The 18891-nt window shown below is 41.0% G+C and overlaps 1 protein-coding gene and 1 pseudogene across 1 annotated transcript in view; both read right to left on the bottom strand.

The window, feature by feature from the left end:
• The window catches only part of ryr1b (ryanodine receptor 1b (skeletal)), an 83127-nt gene that overhangs the window by 37228 nt on the left and 27008 nt on the right, over window positions 1-18891 (bottom strand). Inside the window, 45 exon segments of the mRNA XM_088345665.1 lie at window positions 40-166; window positions 235-295; window positions 1603-1652; window positions 2024-2145; window positions 2380-2447; window positions 2520-2635; window positions 2950-3073; window positions 3144-3258; window positions 3260-3379; window positions 3457-3597; window positions 4925-5014; window positions 5090-5168; window positions 5633-5796; window positions 6154-6294; window positions 6489-6579; window positions 6652-6872; window positions 6952-7121; window positions 7413-7533; window positions 7618-7729; window positions 7813-7996; window positions 8203-8338; window positions 8485-8579; window positions 8925-9057; window positions 9208-9325; window positions 9757-10030; window positions 10113-10256; window positions 10338-10449; window positions 10528-10728; window positions 10900-11469; window positions 12561-13005; window positions 13103-13329; window positions 13403-13489; window positions 13768-13930; window positions 14201-14361; window positions 14582-14717; window positions 14854-15197; window positions 15276-15484; window positions 15569-15743; window positions 15955-16160; window positions 16283-16430; window positions 16543-16702; window positions 16780-16863; window positions 17178-17281; window positions 17546-17650; window positions 17803-18019. Coding sequence (XP_088201791.1) covers window positions 40-166; window positions 235-295; window positions 1603-1652; window positions 2024-2145; window positions 2380-2447; window positions 2520-2635; window positions 2950-3073; window positions 3144-3258; window positions 3260-3379; window positions 3457-3597; window positions 4925-5014; window positions 5090-5168; window positions 5633-5796; window positions 6154-6294; window positions 6489-6579; window positions 6652-6872; window positions 6952-7121; window positions 7413-7533; window positions 7618-7729; window positions 7813-7996; window positions 8203-8338; window positions 8485-8579; window positions 8925-9057; window positions 9208-9325; window positions 9757-10030; window positions 10113-10256; window positions 10338-10449; window positions 10528-10728; window positions 10900-11469; window positions 12561-13005; window positions 13103-13329; window positions 13403-13489; window positions 13768-13930; window positions 14201-14361; window positions 14582-14717; window positions 14854-15197; window positions 15276-15484; window positions 15569-15743; window positions 15955-16160; window positions 16283-16430; window positions 16543-16702; window positions 16780-16863; window positions 17178-17281; window positions 17546-17650; window positions 17803-18019 — 7171 coding nt within the window.
• On the bottom strand, window positions 4534-4674 carry LOC148358919 (U2 spliceosomal RNA; annotated as a pseudogene).

Genomic DNA, 18891 nt, shown 5'->3' on the forward strand with positions numbered 1-18891 from the left:
CTGTATCTAACCTTGGTCTTGATCCGGTTGGTGTCTGACCTGGTTACGGCTGGACACTTTGCCCAGCTTGAGATTCTCCACCATTTTTTCAATGTCGTCGGCGGCGCTCTCAAAGAACTGACGCAAGCCGGCCTTGACGATCTCGGGCCCCGACTTCATTACAGTCCTGAGATAGTGTTACACATTATTTATTATTAGTTTTATTTATTCGAAGCACAAGAAATGGAGACCTACCGGGCATCCAGCGAGCGGGATAGAATGTGTAGGCAGTTAACCACGGCACTTGCATCAGTCCCTAGAAACGGCAGATGGGACAGTCAGAGGTACTTTCCTTGACTAGACCTGAGTTCATCACCTCAGATTTCTAGGCTTGTGCTATATCCTTAATCTAGTCACAAACATCATATACAGTACTTTAAATATATTCTAAGTGATATATGGCACTGTCCAGATAAGCAGAAAGCTTTCATTCTATATTAGGAAAATAATGTATTACCTGACACCTATTGGTATTTCCTGAGATTTAAAAATTACGCTTCTGGTTTCGGGCCTGAATACATGTAACAAAAGGGAATTCAGTTCTGAGGTTAGCAAACTTGAGTCAATTAGTGGATCTACTCTTCAAAAACATACATAGGAAATCAGTATTTAACTCCTGTGTTTCACACAAATGGAAGAAGTTGCCAACAGAAATGATGTCCGCAGCAGTGTAAAAGCAAGTCCAGTTTCAAAACTATGCGTTCTTTCTTAAAGGGACACGGTGTAATTTGACCACTACATGTTGCTGTATTGTGTCATGCTACTTAAAAGGAGTGCTACAAAGGACAAGGAAGAAGACAAACTATGGAATCTCTGAGTGAACAAACTGCACGTCCTATCTTCTCATTTTGTTGCCCAGCCTTTCAGAAGGTTTTTGTCCTTTTGGGGCTCCCTTAGCGCAAATATCGCAGACAATAATGTCTAATTTTATGTAAATCAAATACAAATTTCTGACCTACAAGCACTTAGAAAAATGTGACTTTACATAATAGTTTATGTATTTTTGCTTATTATTCAAATCAATATCGTTTTCTAACCCTTAGATGCATGAGTAGGTTTAAAATGAACCCATGGGTTTTTATTCTTCAAAATATTTACAAATAAAAATGTTGTAATAATTTCATATTCCAGGTTTTTGTCATAAAACATGTCTATGACAAGAGGACATTACTATTTTTATTTTTTTGGCCACTAATTTTCCACCACAACACATGGAAGAGTGTATGTACTGGTAGGTCATGCACCCAGGAGTTAAATGTAGGAAGTATTTTTACCACTAGGAGGCCCTAAATAAAACTCTATGTCCCTTTCAACAATATTTTTTAATCAGAATTTGTTTGCTGCATTGGCTTTCAAAATCAGAATCAGTCAGGCCCTTAACAATTTACAGCAAGTTGGTGAGAAGCACAAATCCAAATCACAACCAAGCTATTTGTGCTGGGAATAAAATCATGCACTAAATGAGAGCACAAGAGGGCACAAAATCGATGTGATCAGCACAAACGAAATGGAAAAAGAAAATGCAAGTAGAACAGACCCACTCGGGCCATGCAGATCGCTTACCAAAAAGAGAAACTCTGTGCCTCACCAAAGCAGCCATTTTACAGAAGATACTGACACGAAGGAGAAAAAAAGGAATGGGACGATGAGAAGACAAACAGGGGAGAGGAGAGATGACGGAGATGACATGAAAGCCGATAATGGGAGAAGTTTGAAGAGGGAAAGGATATTAACGTCACAAAAAAGTCATTTTTTTCTTGGGTTTTACAAAAAAAGATGCCAATGAATATAAATACAAATTTCATTTAGTGGAACCCTAAAACCAAATACTACCAGGTGAAAAAATAAGTGAAACAGTTTTATCTGTGATTGAAAGTTTACATGAACACATTACTGTGTTACCATTTCTATTAGTTCTTGTCTTTTTCCAGTTCTTGTATTCACCTTAGAAATTCAACTTTAATTGTGAGAACTGTGACCCTACCTTGCAATCATTTCCTTCTCCTTGTTTGATGAATGTCCTCCACTTCCCAGGACTTTTGCAGGGGTGGATAAGAAGTAGAGGCAGTGGTTCTTGAAGTACTGATTTACAAGTGGCAAGAGAATCTACGGAGAAAAAAAAAAAAGATTAAAAAAAAAAAAAATCCAAAGAACACAGCCAACAGGAAATGGATTTTATAGGAATATGAATGACAACTGTAACTACAGTTCACTAAGTCCCAGATAAGAACCGTAGCGCCAAAAATTCCAGTGTACCAATGATTATTGGAAGATTTTTATGCCATGGACTATGGGGCTCATGGTTTGTCAACCAGTTTTTCTAAAACACAACCAGCACACCTTGGCAAAAAATTTGATTTCTTGCTCGTGTGGTGACTTCTCCACTCGCCCACTGCTGACGACGGCCTCTGTAAAAAGAAACAACAGGACAAAATGTCAGATCAACATTCATGCTGTGAACCTGTTCATGTTTAGCTCACCCAGGTGAGCTATGAACTCCTGAGCAATGTCCATCCACTTGAGAAGCTTCTGAAGGAAGCCATAGGCAAAGCGCTTCTCAATGGAAGAAATGTCCTGCTCCATGTCTTTCATGCCTCTGAAGACGAAGAACATAAAATGTAAAGAAAACACACTTATAATTTAGTCTGTGTAAGACTACCCATTTATGTTGTGATCGGGAAAAATTCTATCACAAGGGCGCACATTTTTTTAAAGTGATCACATAATATTGGTAGGGACAAACCAATGATTGCTTGATATTGATGGAGACACACGCTTGGGTTATCATACCCAATATTTGCCCGGATGACCAAAATCACATAACTTGATTTAACTTTACCATCTTTGCCAAATTTGATAAAGAATAAGACAAGGATCACTACAAACTAAGGTTGACAAAAAGTAACAGACCTTGTCACTGCATATCCGTTGAGTTGCAGAAACTTGAGCAGGTCCTGGGCTTTTTCTCTGTCTCTGGCCTTCTCCTTAGCAGTTAGGGTGTCATAAGGCACCAGTAGAGGATGCGTGCCACCACCTCACGAGACATTTAATTGTACTTAAACATTTGCCATGTTTGCAAGCGTGTGACAAAGAAAGCTTCTCACCTTTGGACTGAAGCTCCAACTTCTTCTTCCGACCCCATGTGTTGTGGTAGTTTTCAGCAAGCTGTTCGGCCATGGACTGCAAACAGAGAGGAGGTGCAATTTCAATTGGGTGAATTAACTATATCTTTTCCAAGAAGAAAACAATGTCTCAGACAAACCTGCAGTTCTCTGGACAAAGCCATTCCTGCGATGTCAATTGGTTGAGGGCTGTAACCATGACTGGGGTCGTATGTGGCCTGAAGACAAAAAGGTTTCTTTTTCTTTTTTCCATTTCTTTTTGAAAATGTTACTTTTCATTTTAACATGAGACTACCGTAGCAGTTTGGGAGATTTTTCGGGTAGCGGCCTTTTTCTCGACTTCTCCCTCGCCATCTCTGGCCTTCTCCAAAGTCCATTCCCATGCCAGCATGGCTTTAATGGATTCTTTTATTGGCCAACGATAGATCTCCTTGTCCTAGGAAGCATGGGCAGGTGGGTGAAGTATTGAGTTATATTGTATATGTTTCAACATTCTAAATACAATTATTCATGTTTATTTATTAATGAATATATATGGGGGCAAAACTGCCTGTTTAAACAACCTATAATACAAATTTAATAAATAAATTGCCAAGAAAAGGTGGTCTCATTTCACCAAATTAATATTTTCAACTTAAGTGATTTATATACAGGGTGCAAAGTGTCTCTGCTTTCCTGTTCTATTAAATTTTCCAAATAGACGAGATGCAAAGTCATTTTAGGGACATTTTCGCAAGTGACGTATTCTGGGAAGGGCTGTATTTTTTGGGTGGAAATTTTCAACACAGGAATAGAGCTTCCTCCTGTTGTTTAGTGTGAAAATAAATAATGTAATAATAATAATGTGTTAGGGCAGCATGGCGGCGCAGTGGTTAGAGCGTGTGCGGCACAGTTCTGAGGTCATGAGATCAAACCTCCTGTGTGGAGTTTGCATGTGCTCCCCGTGCCTGCGTGGGTTTCCTCCGGGCACTCCGGTTTCCTCCCACATTCCAAAAACATGCATATCAGGTTGATTGGCTGGTCCAAATTGACCGTAGGAATGATTGAGCGAAATAATTTATCTGTCCCTGTGTGCCCTGCGACTGGCTGGCAACCAGTTCAGGGAGTCCCCTGCCCACTGCCCGAAGATAGCTGGGATGGGCTCCAGCACCCCCGTGACCCTACTGAGGGTAAGCGGTGCAGATAATGGATGGATGGATGGGGGGTGGGGGGGGGGGTGGTTTTAAGGGTTATTGATCTATCTTCGTTATTCATTATCCATTATCCGTTATCGGTCAGTTCATAATACGCTACAAAGCCTAGGAGCCGGGACACTTACTCTCAGCCAAAAGGCCAAGCTAAAGTCCTAGCCCTAAAGCCTTGCTGCCATCATTGCGAATGCACCGCTCCCGGAGGTACTGCAATACCGGGCCGATGCGTGGAGTGGACAGAACAAGCTCTTATTCCATCTCCGGATTGCAAAAATCAAAGATCATGGCAAAGGGCCACTCGGCCAAAAGGCTAAGCTAAGGACCTAGCATCAAAGGCCAAGCTAATGTCCTTCATTAAAGTACACAGTCCAAGAACTACAGCTGGCGATGGATGGATAATAATGTGTTAATATAAGTCGCACCCCCGGCCAAACTATGAAAAATAACTTTGATTTATAGTCCGGAAAAGACGTATAAATTCAGGTTTATTAAAGATTTGAAAACTGTTTACAAAGCAATTTGTATACTTAAGGCAAAATTCCATTTGCTTACAGAATTAAAAACTTTTATCACCTTTTCAGAGAATGTTTTGTAAGGCCTTAACATTGGGTGAGTCTTCCCATCTTCATCCAACACTTCCCCATAGGTCCAGTTGTTCTGAATCTATAAATAAACTCATTTAAGTAACATTAAATGATACGAGAACTGAATTGATATTTCAATAATCAAATAACCGACCTTTTCAAATGCCCACTTGTCATGAGTATGCTCTGCATACTTGTTGATGAATAGGTCCAACCTCTCAGGGATTATGGTGCTGTCATCACAAGGACTTGGTTAAGTTTTATTAAACCAATAATATCAATACCTGTGCAAATTACCAATATACCCGGTACTAAAGAATAATTATGTGTAATATAATTTTACTGATTGCTGCAGTTTGAGGGGTGCAGATTATTACACAAACATACACAATTCACAAAATGTAGGTTTCAGTAAGTTAACACTATACTTAAATTGTAAATTGGCATGTTTAGTTATTCTATATAACACGCTACAGTGGGCATTTGCACGTCACACTGGGTATTTGTATATTGCATTCTTTTGGCTTTATTATTGTACTGTTCTCAGCTCAGGGATGCTGCTGGAAATGTGAATTTCCCTTCGGGGATGAATAAAGTATCTATCTATCTATCTATCTATCTATGTTGCTTCTTATGTCTTAATGAACAAGTGATATACATGGCTTGATGTTTACATGGTGTGTTTTTTAATTCTCACTTAGTGGTCTCCACTGGTTTGGGATCAAAATTGCCCTCAGCATCCACAGAGGCTTTCTTTTCAGTGTGAGAGGAGTAACTGGCATCCACATAGTCGGGCGGTATGGCTCCTGCTATGGCACACAGGCACGGCATGGCAATCTTGAATAGCTCGGCTTCAAATTTCTACAGTGTGGGGGATAAATAGAGAGTTATAAAAGGGAGTGTTCGGAAGCAATGGAGTACAAAAACATTTGGAATTTGTAGATTTCTTTAAACTATAAACGCATGTGAAAACATCCTTCCTCACTAACAGGAATGGAATTCCAACTTCACAAAATTATTCCCAGCTAGTGTACAAAATAGATGAGAAGATTTATTTCCACTACATTATGTCAGTTTGAATTTCATGCACTGTGTAACTTTAAACGATATATCTACATAGGTATCTGTACTTTCATCTACATACAAATACAAGTACTATTGGCACTTTTGACTATCGTTATAAATACAATGGAGCGGATAAAAAAGATCAGTTCTCACCTTATGCGCCAAAGACTCAAAAATCCCCCAGAAGAGTTTGCGGGAAAGATGAAGTTCCTCCTCCGAGGTCACCCCAAAGTTGGCCCAGCCGTTAGGCAGGCAATAGTACTTCCAGCAGCGCTCATAGTGATTGGTTAAAAGCTATAGGATATTCAGCCAAGTTAGTAGAGTAAAACATATAGAATCAAAATATCTTTTTTTTGAATTCTTAATATTTATAACGGTAGATAGGTGCATTGCAGATTGACTGTTTTGTAATTGTTTCAATTTAAATATAGAAAAAAATAATAATGAAAAAGAAAGATGACAGATAATTCAATAAAAAAATGGTGTACCTTGAGTGGCATCTTTGCATATTCGTTAAGAATGGGCACGTCAAACACCAGCCTTCTGAGCAGATGCTGAAGCATTGATGGTCGGAGGTACCTGTCAATAGAAAGTCATGAATAAAGAGGATTTGTTGATTTCACCAATTACCATGTTCCTCCACCAACTGACTTGCAGAGCCACATGAGGCACTCCTCAATGACGTCCCTCTGGGCCTTGGTGAGGGCTCGGCCACGGGACAGCCGGTAGATGGTGTGCAGCATGGAGTCGATCATGATGGCGCGGTGGTCGGTGCCGGCAAACAAGGGGGCGCACTTGGTGAGTAGAGGTAGGACGGCCGAGCAGAGGTAACGGTTTAGCGCCAATGCCATTTCTGTGGTGCTGAAAGCCACCTAAAAAAGAAAGGTTTATACTCATAACATATCCCCAAAAGTCCCAACAAGAACCATCAATTAAACTTGAAGAAATTACAGTGTCAAGAGAAGCCGCAGCTCTCATGTCGGGCAGGAAGCCGACTTCCAGCACGTGGAGTAAGAAGTCCTGATTTTCGATACCATAGACTCTGTCCAGGAAGAGGACCATGGAGGCTTTGTGGTCAGGCACAAAGCTGGCAGACATTTTGGGCTCAATAACTTGACCGTCTGCAGCATAAACAGGGCAAAATATGTAAACAAGTAAGCAAACATTATCTACATTTGGGCCCGACCAATAATTAGTTTGCAGAAGTCCGTGAGATGCTTGCATGCCTGTAATTCATTAAATTTAATATACTTGGTGACAAAATTAGTATTAGCTGAAAAAAATCTACACACAGTATGCAAAGACAATTGCCAAAAACAGTAGACAAGAAATGCATACTAAAAGGAATGGCAATTAATGAGTAAGAAATTGCAGTATTTCAAACCATTTACGTCAAATGTTTTATACTCCACCTTTTCCGTGGGCAGGAATCTGGACAGGCAAGCTAATCACACCCACTAGATCCTCAATAGGCACCAGAGATCTCAGGATGGCTCGGATCCTCAGGGCTTCACCCTTTCCGGCTTGGATGAGCTAGTTGAAAAATAAAGATGAGTGAAGAGTCCTGTTTTTACATCCTAAACACTGAGCAGCACTATTAAAAGCATCTTCACCCACATGCATTTCAGGAGCACAGCGGCCCAGAAGATCGATGAGGGCTGAATAGAAAGACATGATGGCATTGCCCAAATGTACACGGTTCTCTTCCTGCTGCTCCTCCCCACCAAACCTGGCAAGGAAAATAAAAGGGTTTGCTTGAACTCAAAACCCCTCAAAACTTTTAGAATCCCTGGATTTATGATATTAACACACATGAAGCGTCTGTCTTTTTTGACAGTTGGTCCATCTCTCGCTGGATCCTCTGAAATCTTAATGGCCTCTTCCATGGCAGCCAGTAGACCATTGCCACCCTCTCCTCTTAGCGCCGGGCCGAAGCACTCAGGACGGCGAATGAGAAGCCGGACGACCACATTGGCGTTTTCTTCCACGCTCTCACCTTTGAGGGACAGGAACTTAATCAGAACCGCCACAGTTTAGGAATGCAGTGAAAGTACAATGTATGATCCAGCTTAGTCATGATCCTAACAAGGTTAAGCGATAAGAAAATTGATAGATGGCTAGACAGGGGATAAATCATTGAACATGGAGAGGCATGATCAGTAAATGAATGACTGTAGTTGTTGGGACATCTTATGTTCTTACCATTCACAAAGACGGCAAAACGAAGGAAGTCTAAGTATCTCTCTCCTCCACAGGGGTTCCAGCCAATATCGGGGTAGCCCTTGGACAGCAACATGGGGCACATCCGCAGTCCACAGCCTGCCAAGTATGTCACCACCTACAAATATATGGAAATTACATTGATTAATGGTCAAGAACATCACCTAAGTTGAATTATTTTAACGTAAACAAATCCACAATGCAAAAGTCATAGCTTTCTCTATTATGACTGCTTTATAATTTGCAGTGCGTCTATTGAGATACCATTTCTAGGTCTTGTTCTTGTAGTGCCAAAGCAAGCTCGTTGTTGTCTATGCAGGAGGCTGCAGCAACATCCAGAGGAGTGGAACCCCTCATGCCTGCCAGTTAAAAAAAGAGTCAAGAAAACCAGGGTATCTTATATTATGGCCGAGAAATCTGAAATTATTAGAACTCGTACATAACCTTTCACTCAACCTTCTGTTCAAATTCTCAAAATACAATTCTCAAATTGAAATAACTTACATTTGAATGTCCTACTTCTATAACCTTTAACCACAAAATGTTCATCTGTTTCAGGACATCACATTAACTATTTTTTCCAATACAGATTTTTCCATTTAAAACACTTTTTTTTAGTTCAATTCTTTCAACCTATTTCCTGAAGATTCCTCTCCAATAGTTCAATATTCCATTTCCCTCATGAATCAATCCAATTCACTGACCCAGTCCGATGCCACTGTTCTGCAACAGGTAGCCGAGATGGTCGAACATGGAGCGCTGATTCTGACGGCTAATTCGGCAGAAGTAGCACAAGAAGCGGCAGCAGTTGGTCACCATTTGGGGGAAGCGTATTTCCTATAGGTGAAAAAATTCAAATGTGTTGGTGTGTGAGACCTGACTCAGTTTGACTGTAAAAAAAACAAATGTTACATTTTGGTTAGTCCGCCCTTTCTATAAACCCATCAACCTGACCATTCAGGGGAATTTGAAGTGAAAAATGTTTACCTTTGAGTCTCCTCCGCCACCCAATACGTTGACCATCACTTCCATGACCGTCTCATGCATACCAAGAGCCCTCATCAAATTGGGATGCTGGTAGAATACCTTGTTGTTCATTATATTACTGAAAAAAATGAAGAGTCAGGCTGGTTAAAATGCATGAAACATTCATTTGCATGCGTCACTTGACTATAATAAATCAGGGGTTTTATAGTTTATAACAGAAAAATAAATACAAACTAATTCATTAAAGTCATGTGGCATTCTTGTCAGCACTATTGTTGGATAACTACTAGTTTATTAGGTAAATTTGATTGCCAAAATTGCTTCTGTTTCTAGTTCTACAATATTGAAATTAAAATTTACTTTTAATTATTTTGCAGGTCTCTAAAAATAGTTTTTCAATAACATGCTTAATATGACTATGAAATATTTTGTTTTAAATCCTACTGGCTTGACTTGATGGGACTTCTGGTCATAAAACAAATTGAATAAATTTTATATGCAAAAGTAGGGTATTTGAATCTAGACCAAGAGCACAAAAACAATTCAGACCCGATGCTTTGGATCATGAGACGCTCCTCCTCGGGGCCCATCTGGACAATGAGCAGCGAGCGGATCTGTCCCAGACACTCAAGCAGGTCCATAGTGTCTTGGTAGGATACGGCGTTGATGGCATATGCTTTTGGCAACGCCCGTATCAGCTCGCCCAGGCCGTCATACTGCCGGTGGAGGAGGCTAAACATGAGCCGCACGAGCTCAGGGTTCTGTATGAATGATTCCTGGGCCCAGTGGATCATGGTATGGGAGATAAGCTCCTGAAGAGTGCCTGCAAGAAGAGATAGTTTACACAGGGACCTCTTCCTCTATGGGAAACTCCTTTTTTTTCCAAACGAAAAGTTGTATCTTACTAGGTTTGGGCTCCTCCTCTACCACAGGCTTTTCCTCCTCTTCTTTCTTTCTCAAACTTTTGACTTTCTCCACAAGACTGAGGAGTCTCCCACTCAGTGAGATGTCAACCTGCTCTTCCTCTGTTTCTTCTTCTATATGTACACCTTTAGGATTTTTTATTAAAGTGGCTTAAAGAAGAAAGCAAAGAACATACCAAAGGTTAGATTTTTTTCAAGTTTTCTCACCACAATGAAGGAGGAGGTCCTCATTAAACTCTGTCAGGGTGTCTCGCACATGCTCAGGCACAGGACAATCATCATCCTCTGGACAATGTTTGAAATTTGTCAGCAAAAGAACCTTAAATAAGTATATTAGAAAAATCATTAAAGGCTGCACATATACATTTTATGTTTTATTTGCGTGATCACACTGTACCTGATCTTGAGGTGGAGAGCGGAACTCGCGAGTCTTGCGCGCTGTCTCTGCAGCAGACATGGTAAAAGCCCTCATCAGCAGGTTGTAACGGACACGCTGGTTACTCTGGATTTCATGGACAAAGCTGTCCGAGTAGGCCACAATGGCTTCCACGCGATGCCGCAGCTCGCAGTCGCAGAAGTACTGCAGGAGCGCGCACATCTGAGAGAGAAAGCCACAGTTGGGCATTTATTACATTACATAAGGAAAACAAGTGTGGTATAGCATGATCCAAAATTATTATCAACATTTTTGAGTTATATATTTCAAAATAGCAGTTTTCTTCAGCACTGACCACAGCTTTAGAAAATAGTATATTGTTATTAGAACAACCTGCAGTTTGACAGACTCAGGCAACTTCATCTGGAGCAATCCTTCTTCCAGACCCGCTTCTTCTTCTTTTAATTCAGCCTCCAGCATTCTGGCTTCTGTCTCCTCTTCTGCCCTTTTCCCATCCTCTTTTACACCTTCGGCCTTGTTTTCCAACTCCTTTTCATCTGCTTCCTCCTTGGGTTCAGGCTCTTTGTCGTCCTCATACTCCCCATTCTCTAAAGCTTTTAGTTCTCCTTCCTCGTCTCCAACACCCTCGTCTTCCAGCTCACCCTCCTCCTCCTCCTCCTCCTCTTTCTCCCACTCGCTTTCCCCGTCTGTTTCCTCTTTCGCCTCAACTTTTGGAGCTTCTTCTTCTTCCTCTTCCTTCCCACTGAACACATTGGGATCTATCATCTTCAGAATGTGTTTGGTGTCTTCGTCATTGAAGATGCCCATAATTAGGAGCGTGCTGATCAGCTTGAGGATTGGGACAAAGTGGAACTCAACGCTGCCTCCAACTGGGTCTCGCATGGCCTGGCTTCCATCCAACACTGCCTCTGTTAGCATGCTAATCGCCAGAGTTTTTAGCTCCTGAAGTGGGGGAAAGAAAATAAAAAACAAAGTTGAGCGGAAGGCAGAGTACTGGTGTGAAAACGATTCGCTCACAGACTATTTTATTAGCAATCTGATCGCTCTATATCTTAATAGATATCCAAATTGTGAGAACCTCAACTGACTCGTTAAAAAATAAAAACAGAACTGGAGCATATAAGATCTAAAATGTAGTTGTTTGCATGCCTTGAAAATGTGGACTTAATGAAATCAACTGTATGAGGTCTCCAGAAGTTTGGTATAAGGATTATATCATTTAAATAAATTTGAATTTACTCAACATGTGGGTTTTTTATTTTTGGGGGGAAACACCTGGATTGGTATGTAATTAACTGTAGTTAATGTCAAAGTACAGTAGAGTGAAGTTGCGGTTTTACACATGTTTGAGCAACAACAGCTCATATGTCCATTATCTTATTGTAGTCCAGGGGTCGGGAATCTTTTTGACACAAAATACTGCATATGAGGATGCTGACGTATTGACCTTTGGTGCAGACGGAGCTATGCGAGAGACAGAAGGTAGTGTGTGCACTGTGTGCATAGCTCCGCTCACTCCTACCACTCACCCAAATGAATTGCTCTGGATTATTTGCTAACGTTTTCATGTGTTTACAGTATTATCTGTAGATTTTTATTATAAAGTGTCTCCACTGTGAACATATATTGTTTATTGAGCTTTCATATAAAAGATTCCTTAGCGACGTACAGCCAAAATGGGGAATTTTGTTGTAACACCTTGACTGTAAACTGTAGTTGAAACACTGGACTGAACAAATCATGATTATAGCGTTGTTTTAGCTTCGCATGTACTACATTTCATTTCGCTTACACCAAAAAATGAAACGACAAGGAATTTTTTTTTTTGCATGAGCTTATTTCGGAGGCAGATGTACTCATGAAAAGAGCCGTATCTGGCTCGCGAGCCATAGGTCCACGACCCCTGTTGTAGTCAAATCACTAATATAACGGCTTTTGGCTTTATGTTTATTTGTAATTAATTACAATTTGGCAAGTTAACAAGAAAGTTTGGGTTGTTTTTATAAGTAAAATGAACTAATGCAACATCTTACCTGCAGTGGGAAAATTGGACTTAGAGTATACAAGTCAGGATCCATTCCCACAAAGTTAATAGAGGAAAAATGCAGTTTGGGTCGCAAGCAGGTATTGAGACCCACACCGGGTAGGGAATAGGCTTTCTTGGCATCCGGATAGAGGTGGATGCTCAGTGTATCCTCAGTCATGGGCACGATGAACTCCTTGTTAGTTCCAAGTCGCGCTCGTTTGGCTGACTCCAGATGGATGCTGATGAGGAGGTCGTAGTAGCCACTGCGAAGAGGACCCGGCAAGTAAGTGTTCTCAATGGCATAAAAGAGCTGTGATTCATCGACATGGCTGCACAAGGCGTGGGCTACACGGTTATTTCCCAGGGCACAGACAGCACAATATAGCATGAGGGTGTGGAAGTGGAACTTCATCAGGTCTTGGCGCTCGGACAGCTCCAGGATGTCAATGCACCTAAAAGTAATGGAAATTTGATTATCTTTACTTTTATCCATTCTCCCCAAAAATGTGGATGCTGTATAATATTAAATATTCAGTGTTGCCTTCCTACCTGTTCTCCTCTGGGATGTGCAGGGCCATCATAATGAGCGGCTCCGTGCACTCCACCATCCAGCCCAGCTTTTCGTTCACTTTGCCCACCTCTGGGTTGAGGAAGCGATTAGGCATTCGGCTCCAAATGACTGGTGTTAACATCTGTACGTCCAGTCTAGGAGGGCACTGGGGCACCGGGTTCTTACGCTCGCTGCGGAACATGGCAGCCGAGATAGGCATGATGTTCTGGGGAAAGAGCAGAGATTGTTAAATATTCTCGGGAGAAATGAGACGAGAAATATTTGGGTGCGGATCGCACCTTGAGTTTTCCTAGCTCCAGTTGGACCATGTTCTGGCTAGAAGGCTGGATGAAGACAGCAGGGAAAAGCTTTGTGTTTGGTTCCACCTGAGGTAACAGAAACAATGTAATACAAAAAGGAACATGGATAAATTGAAACAAAATAACCTGAACAAACTCAATCAATGTGGTAGGTTGACTCTCAAGCATATATTGGTCAAAAAGCTTCAGACCCTTTCAGTTAATGTTTACACTACATGAGAAAAGAATAAGCAGGCTGATGAGTACAATCTATGTGGAGGTGCTTTAGCAGTCCAATATCACACATAATTTAAGGTTGGTCTTTTTTGCAGAACTCCGAAGTGTCATCATTTGTCTCTCCTTACCTGATAAAAGGTGTTAATTTCCTTGCCATTCGCTGTAAATGTCATGAGACCCGTAGCTAAATCCACCAGGCAGCCCACCACCATGTCCTCCTGACTGAAGCGGGTCTGCTGAGTACTGACCAGGTCCCCTCCCCAGACCATGTAACAGTTGCTGTGCTTCATACTGTAGAGAGATATTATCAGTCTTGATTTTTGACTGAAAGTTTGGGGTGAATTACGTTGTGTTAGACCAAAACCAATTTGGTCTTTTTATTTTCTGTAAAACTTAGGATTAAAACACCATAGTCAATTTTTTAGAGCTTATTACACTTACTAAACAGTATGTTAAAATCAAATTTTAAGGAGCCTTCAAGTATATTTCCACCCAACAAAAACTGAATATCATAAATACAGCAGGGAGCTGATAATACAAAATAAGTAATTATGAACAAACCTGTCATGTACGTTGCCTCTGTCGTCACCCACAGTGACGGTGACATTGCGAACTTTGAAAAGATCGAAAGTTGGATCAAACTGGTGATAGTCAGGGGTAACCCAACCGATCCACACACCGGTAGGCTCCTGTCCAGCAAAAATCCTAACCGAATAGTAGTACTAGGAGAAAAATAATAGGGTAAATATGAAGAATCATATAAATTTTGTTCAAATAGTGGCTATGATTTTGTAATTTGTTTGCATTATTGTATATTACATACATAGCACTTGTTTTCAACAAGTCTTGCCAAGTCAGTGCCTCATCATGCTCATTTTTGTAAATGTTATCTCTAACTACGGTATAATTTAATTACAAGCCAAATATGATAATGTGTCTCACAGTGGTCGTGTTCATGATGATCTCAGGGTCATCTCGATCATCTGGAACGACATCTTCCACCAAGCGCGGCACAGTTGGTGGGGCCGGGGGAGGTGCCAGAGGTGTCATAGCTACCTTCTTAGCTTTGAAGAAAAATCTGAAATGCAGTGTGGGGAAAAAGAGGTTGTTTTTTGAGCCTTTTGTAGGGAATGGATATCAAATCTTGTCACCAGAGGCAATACACTTTAACTGCTTTATGTATTAGGGAGAGAATTACAGAATTAAAATCTTACCCTCTTTTCTTCTTCTCTGACATGGTGTCCTTTTCATTTTCCACAGAGATCTCTTTCGGTACGGATGGTTCCTTCTTCTCTTCATCTTGTTCTTTGCGGATGGCTGACTTTTGCAGGATCTCAAACTCTGAGTCGGGCTCCACCACAACCACTTCTTCTTCAGGAATGGTGAGCGCTCGGGTGAGTAGTGTGGTGCCTGCTGGGATCTTAAAAATCTCATGGAACTGGACAGGCATGCTGAGCCGAAGGAACATCATGTCTGTGTTGGCGTTCTGTGAGCCAAATGTCTTGTGGGTCAGCTTGAGGCAGGGGGCGCTGTCCACAGTTCCATCAACGCGAGACACCTAAGGAATTTATTTCAAAATTGACTTGATTTCATCCATTTCTGTACATCAAAGTTCGATAAGCGGATCAACAGTCACCTCCAAGTGGTTGTGGTCGGTGGGAACGGGCTGAAACTGAGGCAGGCTTTTACTGAACCACATGGTAATGTCTCGCTTCATGTTGATGGCAAAGGGCTCGAAGCCTTCCTGAAGGCCGCAGATGGCAAAGTAGCGCAGGCTACTGACATTTTGGCCAAGATTAATCCTTCCAACCTGAGACAGGCCCAATGCACACACTGGGATGAAACCTGAGAAGTTAAAAACAAAGAATAGATTTAGCTACTCTCTAAGAACAGGTCATACTTTTCCACAACAGCGATTCAAACTCGGACCTTCTCCAATTTCAATCTCTTTGAAAGCCATTTCTGAACCAGAATCGCTGATCAGCATTTCTCCGTTGAGTGTGAACATAATGTTCATCTCGGTCAGGTCAATCATACACCCCACGACGTCACCAGACTGCCACTGGCGGCCAAAAGGTTCATTGCCAATGTGCCACCTTTGTGCCTGAAAACACAAAATTTTGATTTGGTATGAAGGAAAGAAAAAAACAAACAAAACAAAAAAAGAGTTTTCACAAATCACGTATTTATGTTAACACATTCATTTAAAATTCTGAACCATGTGCACAACAGTCCAATATACTTCTTATCTAAAGTGTTCGTAAAATGTTAAGAATACGTTGGTGTCCTTCAAACAACAAAACAAATGGACTGACCTTGTGGCCATTAAAGACGTAAGCCAGCTCATCCACTCCCAATTCAGTGTCGGAACGGACGCTGGGCCGGGCCCAGCCCACTCGCATCTCGCCCGTAGTCACGGCCTCAAACTCAAAGTACCACTTCCCTTGCGTGACGCCGTATGATCTCTCGGCTCTGAAAAGTCGAACCTTGTCGCCGCGAATATTCTCCTGGCCGTGGCCGGCTGCAGAAAAACGACACAAAACGAATGGAGCATTTATAAGAAAACACTATTTTTAATGCTTACATGAATAATAACAAACAGCCATTTGAGTACTGCTGTATAACTGTATGACGATGACTCACAGCTCTCCTGGTCTGGAGGTTCAATGTTGTAGCCGTAGCCAATGAGTGTGCGGACTGCGTTGTTGACGCTGTCCCTGTTGGTTTTCTTAGTTCTCTCATCCAGCAAATTGTAAGGCACAAGACGAGGGTTTCGCTTATTGAGGATATCCTGAAAGAAATATTTCCCAACATGCGTTACAGGTGTTATCCGCCACTGCACTATGTCACATTAGTAATTTCTATATAAGAGTAAAAGGGATATCAGTAGTTCAATTTCTCACCTGCACTATACTGTAAGTCCACCCTTGTCGTACGCGATCCCTTGCCCACACATTATGTCCATTTTCCGCAAGTTTTTCCACAAGTTGATTCTGGTTGGGAGTCAGCTTGACATGGTTAAGGTCAAGTGGTGCCGGCTTGTATCCATTGGCCATTATATATCTACAGAAGGGACAAATCAATTTTTCCCTTTGGCATCTGCCTATTAAACAATCTTCGAAATTTTTTAGCAGACATACGTCTTTGGGAGTTTGATTTTCTTGAGGTTTTCCTCAGCTTTTTCATCGCCCATGCCGACATGGCAGCCCAGAGCCAGGAGTGTCCTGAGGACACAAGGGGAGTAGATATTGACCAGAAAAATGAACTAATTTGCTCAATTGGAATGTTTATGCCACTGGTATTGTACATTTTTAAATGGGTGGACATGAAATGAAATCCGGGATCATAAACAATTGTCATCTAATCCAATGAGATGGCAACATTACTTCATATTTAAATCTTTTGAGAGTTACCGGTTAGTCCAATGTGTATAGTCCATTGTGAATGAAGAAAATATTATTTTTTCTGGTTGAACTTCACCTTCAAAAGGATTTTGGCAATTGATAAACCATATATTTTTGTATGTGTCAGAACGTACTTGAGAGTCTCTGCAGACATCTGAAGGTTGTAGTTCCTCTCGGGCTCGGGGAGAGACTGGAAGTCCACCAAGCAGGGATGAAGCTTCTTATTGTCATCTCTGAACTGCAATGATGACAGTGAGTTCGTCGTCCGAAGAAAAAAACAAAGCAAAAACTGCAATCTAGCTAGTAATAAATACCCCGAAGTGGTAGGTAATATTGATTTAAAAAAATTATCATAATTCTTCATATTTTCCAAAGACCCTGTCAGTTTTTGAAATATGACATTATTATTTGCCATTTCATAATTTATTATTTGTTCATTTATACCTGAATCGTATTTATAAAAGTATATTCATTTTATTGTATTCCTCAGTTGCACACTCACATTTCCGAAGGTCCATCCCTGCTCGATTCGGGTGATCGCCCACAACTCGTGAATGTTCTCTGCAAGCTTTTCTCGAATTCGTTCAAGGTGTGGTGGCAACACAATCTACAACCATTTATAGATTATATTAGAAATTGTACATTGAAAATAAAAAATAATGATAAAGGAATACAAGTAAATATAATATAACAAAGTAATATAAAGCAAGCTACTCTGGAATTTGTTATAAAAACAGTTTTTGTTGCTACTGATTTCACCTGAACTGTGTCCACGGGACACGGGGTGAAAGAAGTGTGGGTGAGCGACAGGGTAGGCCCCAGAAGATTCCGCACGCCGCTAAAGTCATGCTTGTACTCCTTTATTGGCTCGATGCGCATCCTCTCCCTTGGCAGGAGGGCCTCGTAGCATGGCGCATAGCCTGGAGGAGGCATGAACTTGAAGTCTCCGTGTCGACCGCCCAGGAGAAAGCGAGCTCTGGAGTAGACAAGAAGAGAAGAAGTTAAGAATTTAGTAGATGAGAAGAGTTTTCAAATTATTCCATGACACAATGTATTAAAGAGATTTTCATTATCACCAATCAATGGTGGGAAGTATATACATTTTACCAATGCTGGCCTAAAATATCTGAATCATGTGATGTTAATTATATTTATTAACTTTATTAAATAATTCCAAATGATCTATCGGCTTCCTTTCATTGTTTTTTCCTTGGTTGCGTTTCTTCAGGATGTGTGCTTTCATATTTAAGCATTTGACCAATCCAATTTAAGCCATTCTGTTGCCAGGGTCAAAAAATCTAACCGGAGCTCTTCATAATCTTTTCTGTGGGGCTTGAGGCATAACATCGGCGTCGGTAAACTGTTGGTTAAGCCAATCAGATTTCAATTTGGCGGGGCGGGGGCCTGCTAGAAGGCGGCAGCAATAGTTAGCGGTTTCACGAACTATGATTGGCTAGGTGTGGTTACAAAGGTGAAAATGTAAAAATAACCATCCCTGAGGCCACAGCTTCTTTTGAACTGGCCTTTGCAGCCTTAGAATCGAATAAAAGCTTATGCCAGAAAGCGCTTATGATTCCTGAAGAGGTTTGACTTTCAGCATTAGCTTCAATGGCGATAGAAAATACATTCTTGATGGAACTGGAAAGCACGGATAATCTGTACGACAGGGTCATTGAAATCTTGTTGTGGAAAGGGAGTAGGATGGATTTTGTGCACATATTAAAAATATTTTTTTGTGAGTAAAATGTATTCATAAAGCAATTTCATGAGGTCATTATTCATGCTTTTCATATGTGTCGCAGCTGTAGCTGCAGTAAATATTTTATAGCCATCAAATAGTTATTGAGG

The sequence above is a fragment of the Urocampus carinirostris genome, chromosome 10 (assembly GCF_059441175.1).
Source record: "Urocampus carinirostris isolate Australia breed hairy pipefish chromosome 10, RoL_Ucar_1.0, whole genome shotgun sequence".
Lineage (NCBI taxonomy): Eukaryota > Metazoa > Chordata > Actinopteri > Syngnathiformes > Syngnathidae > Urocampus > Urocampus carinirostris.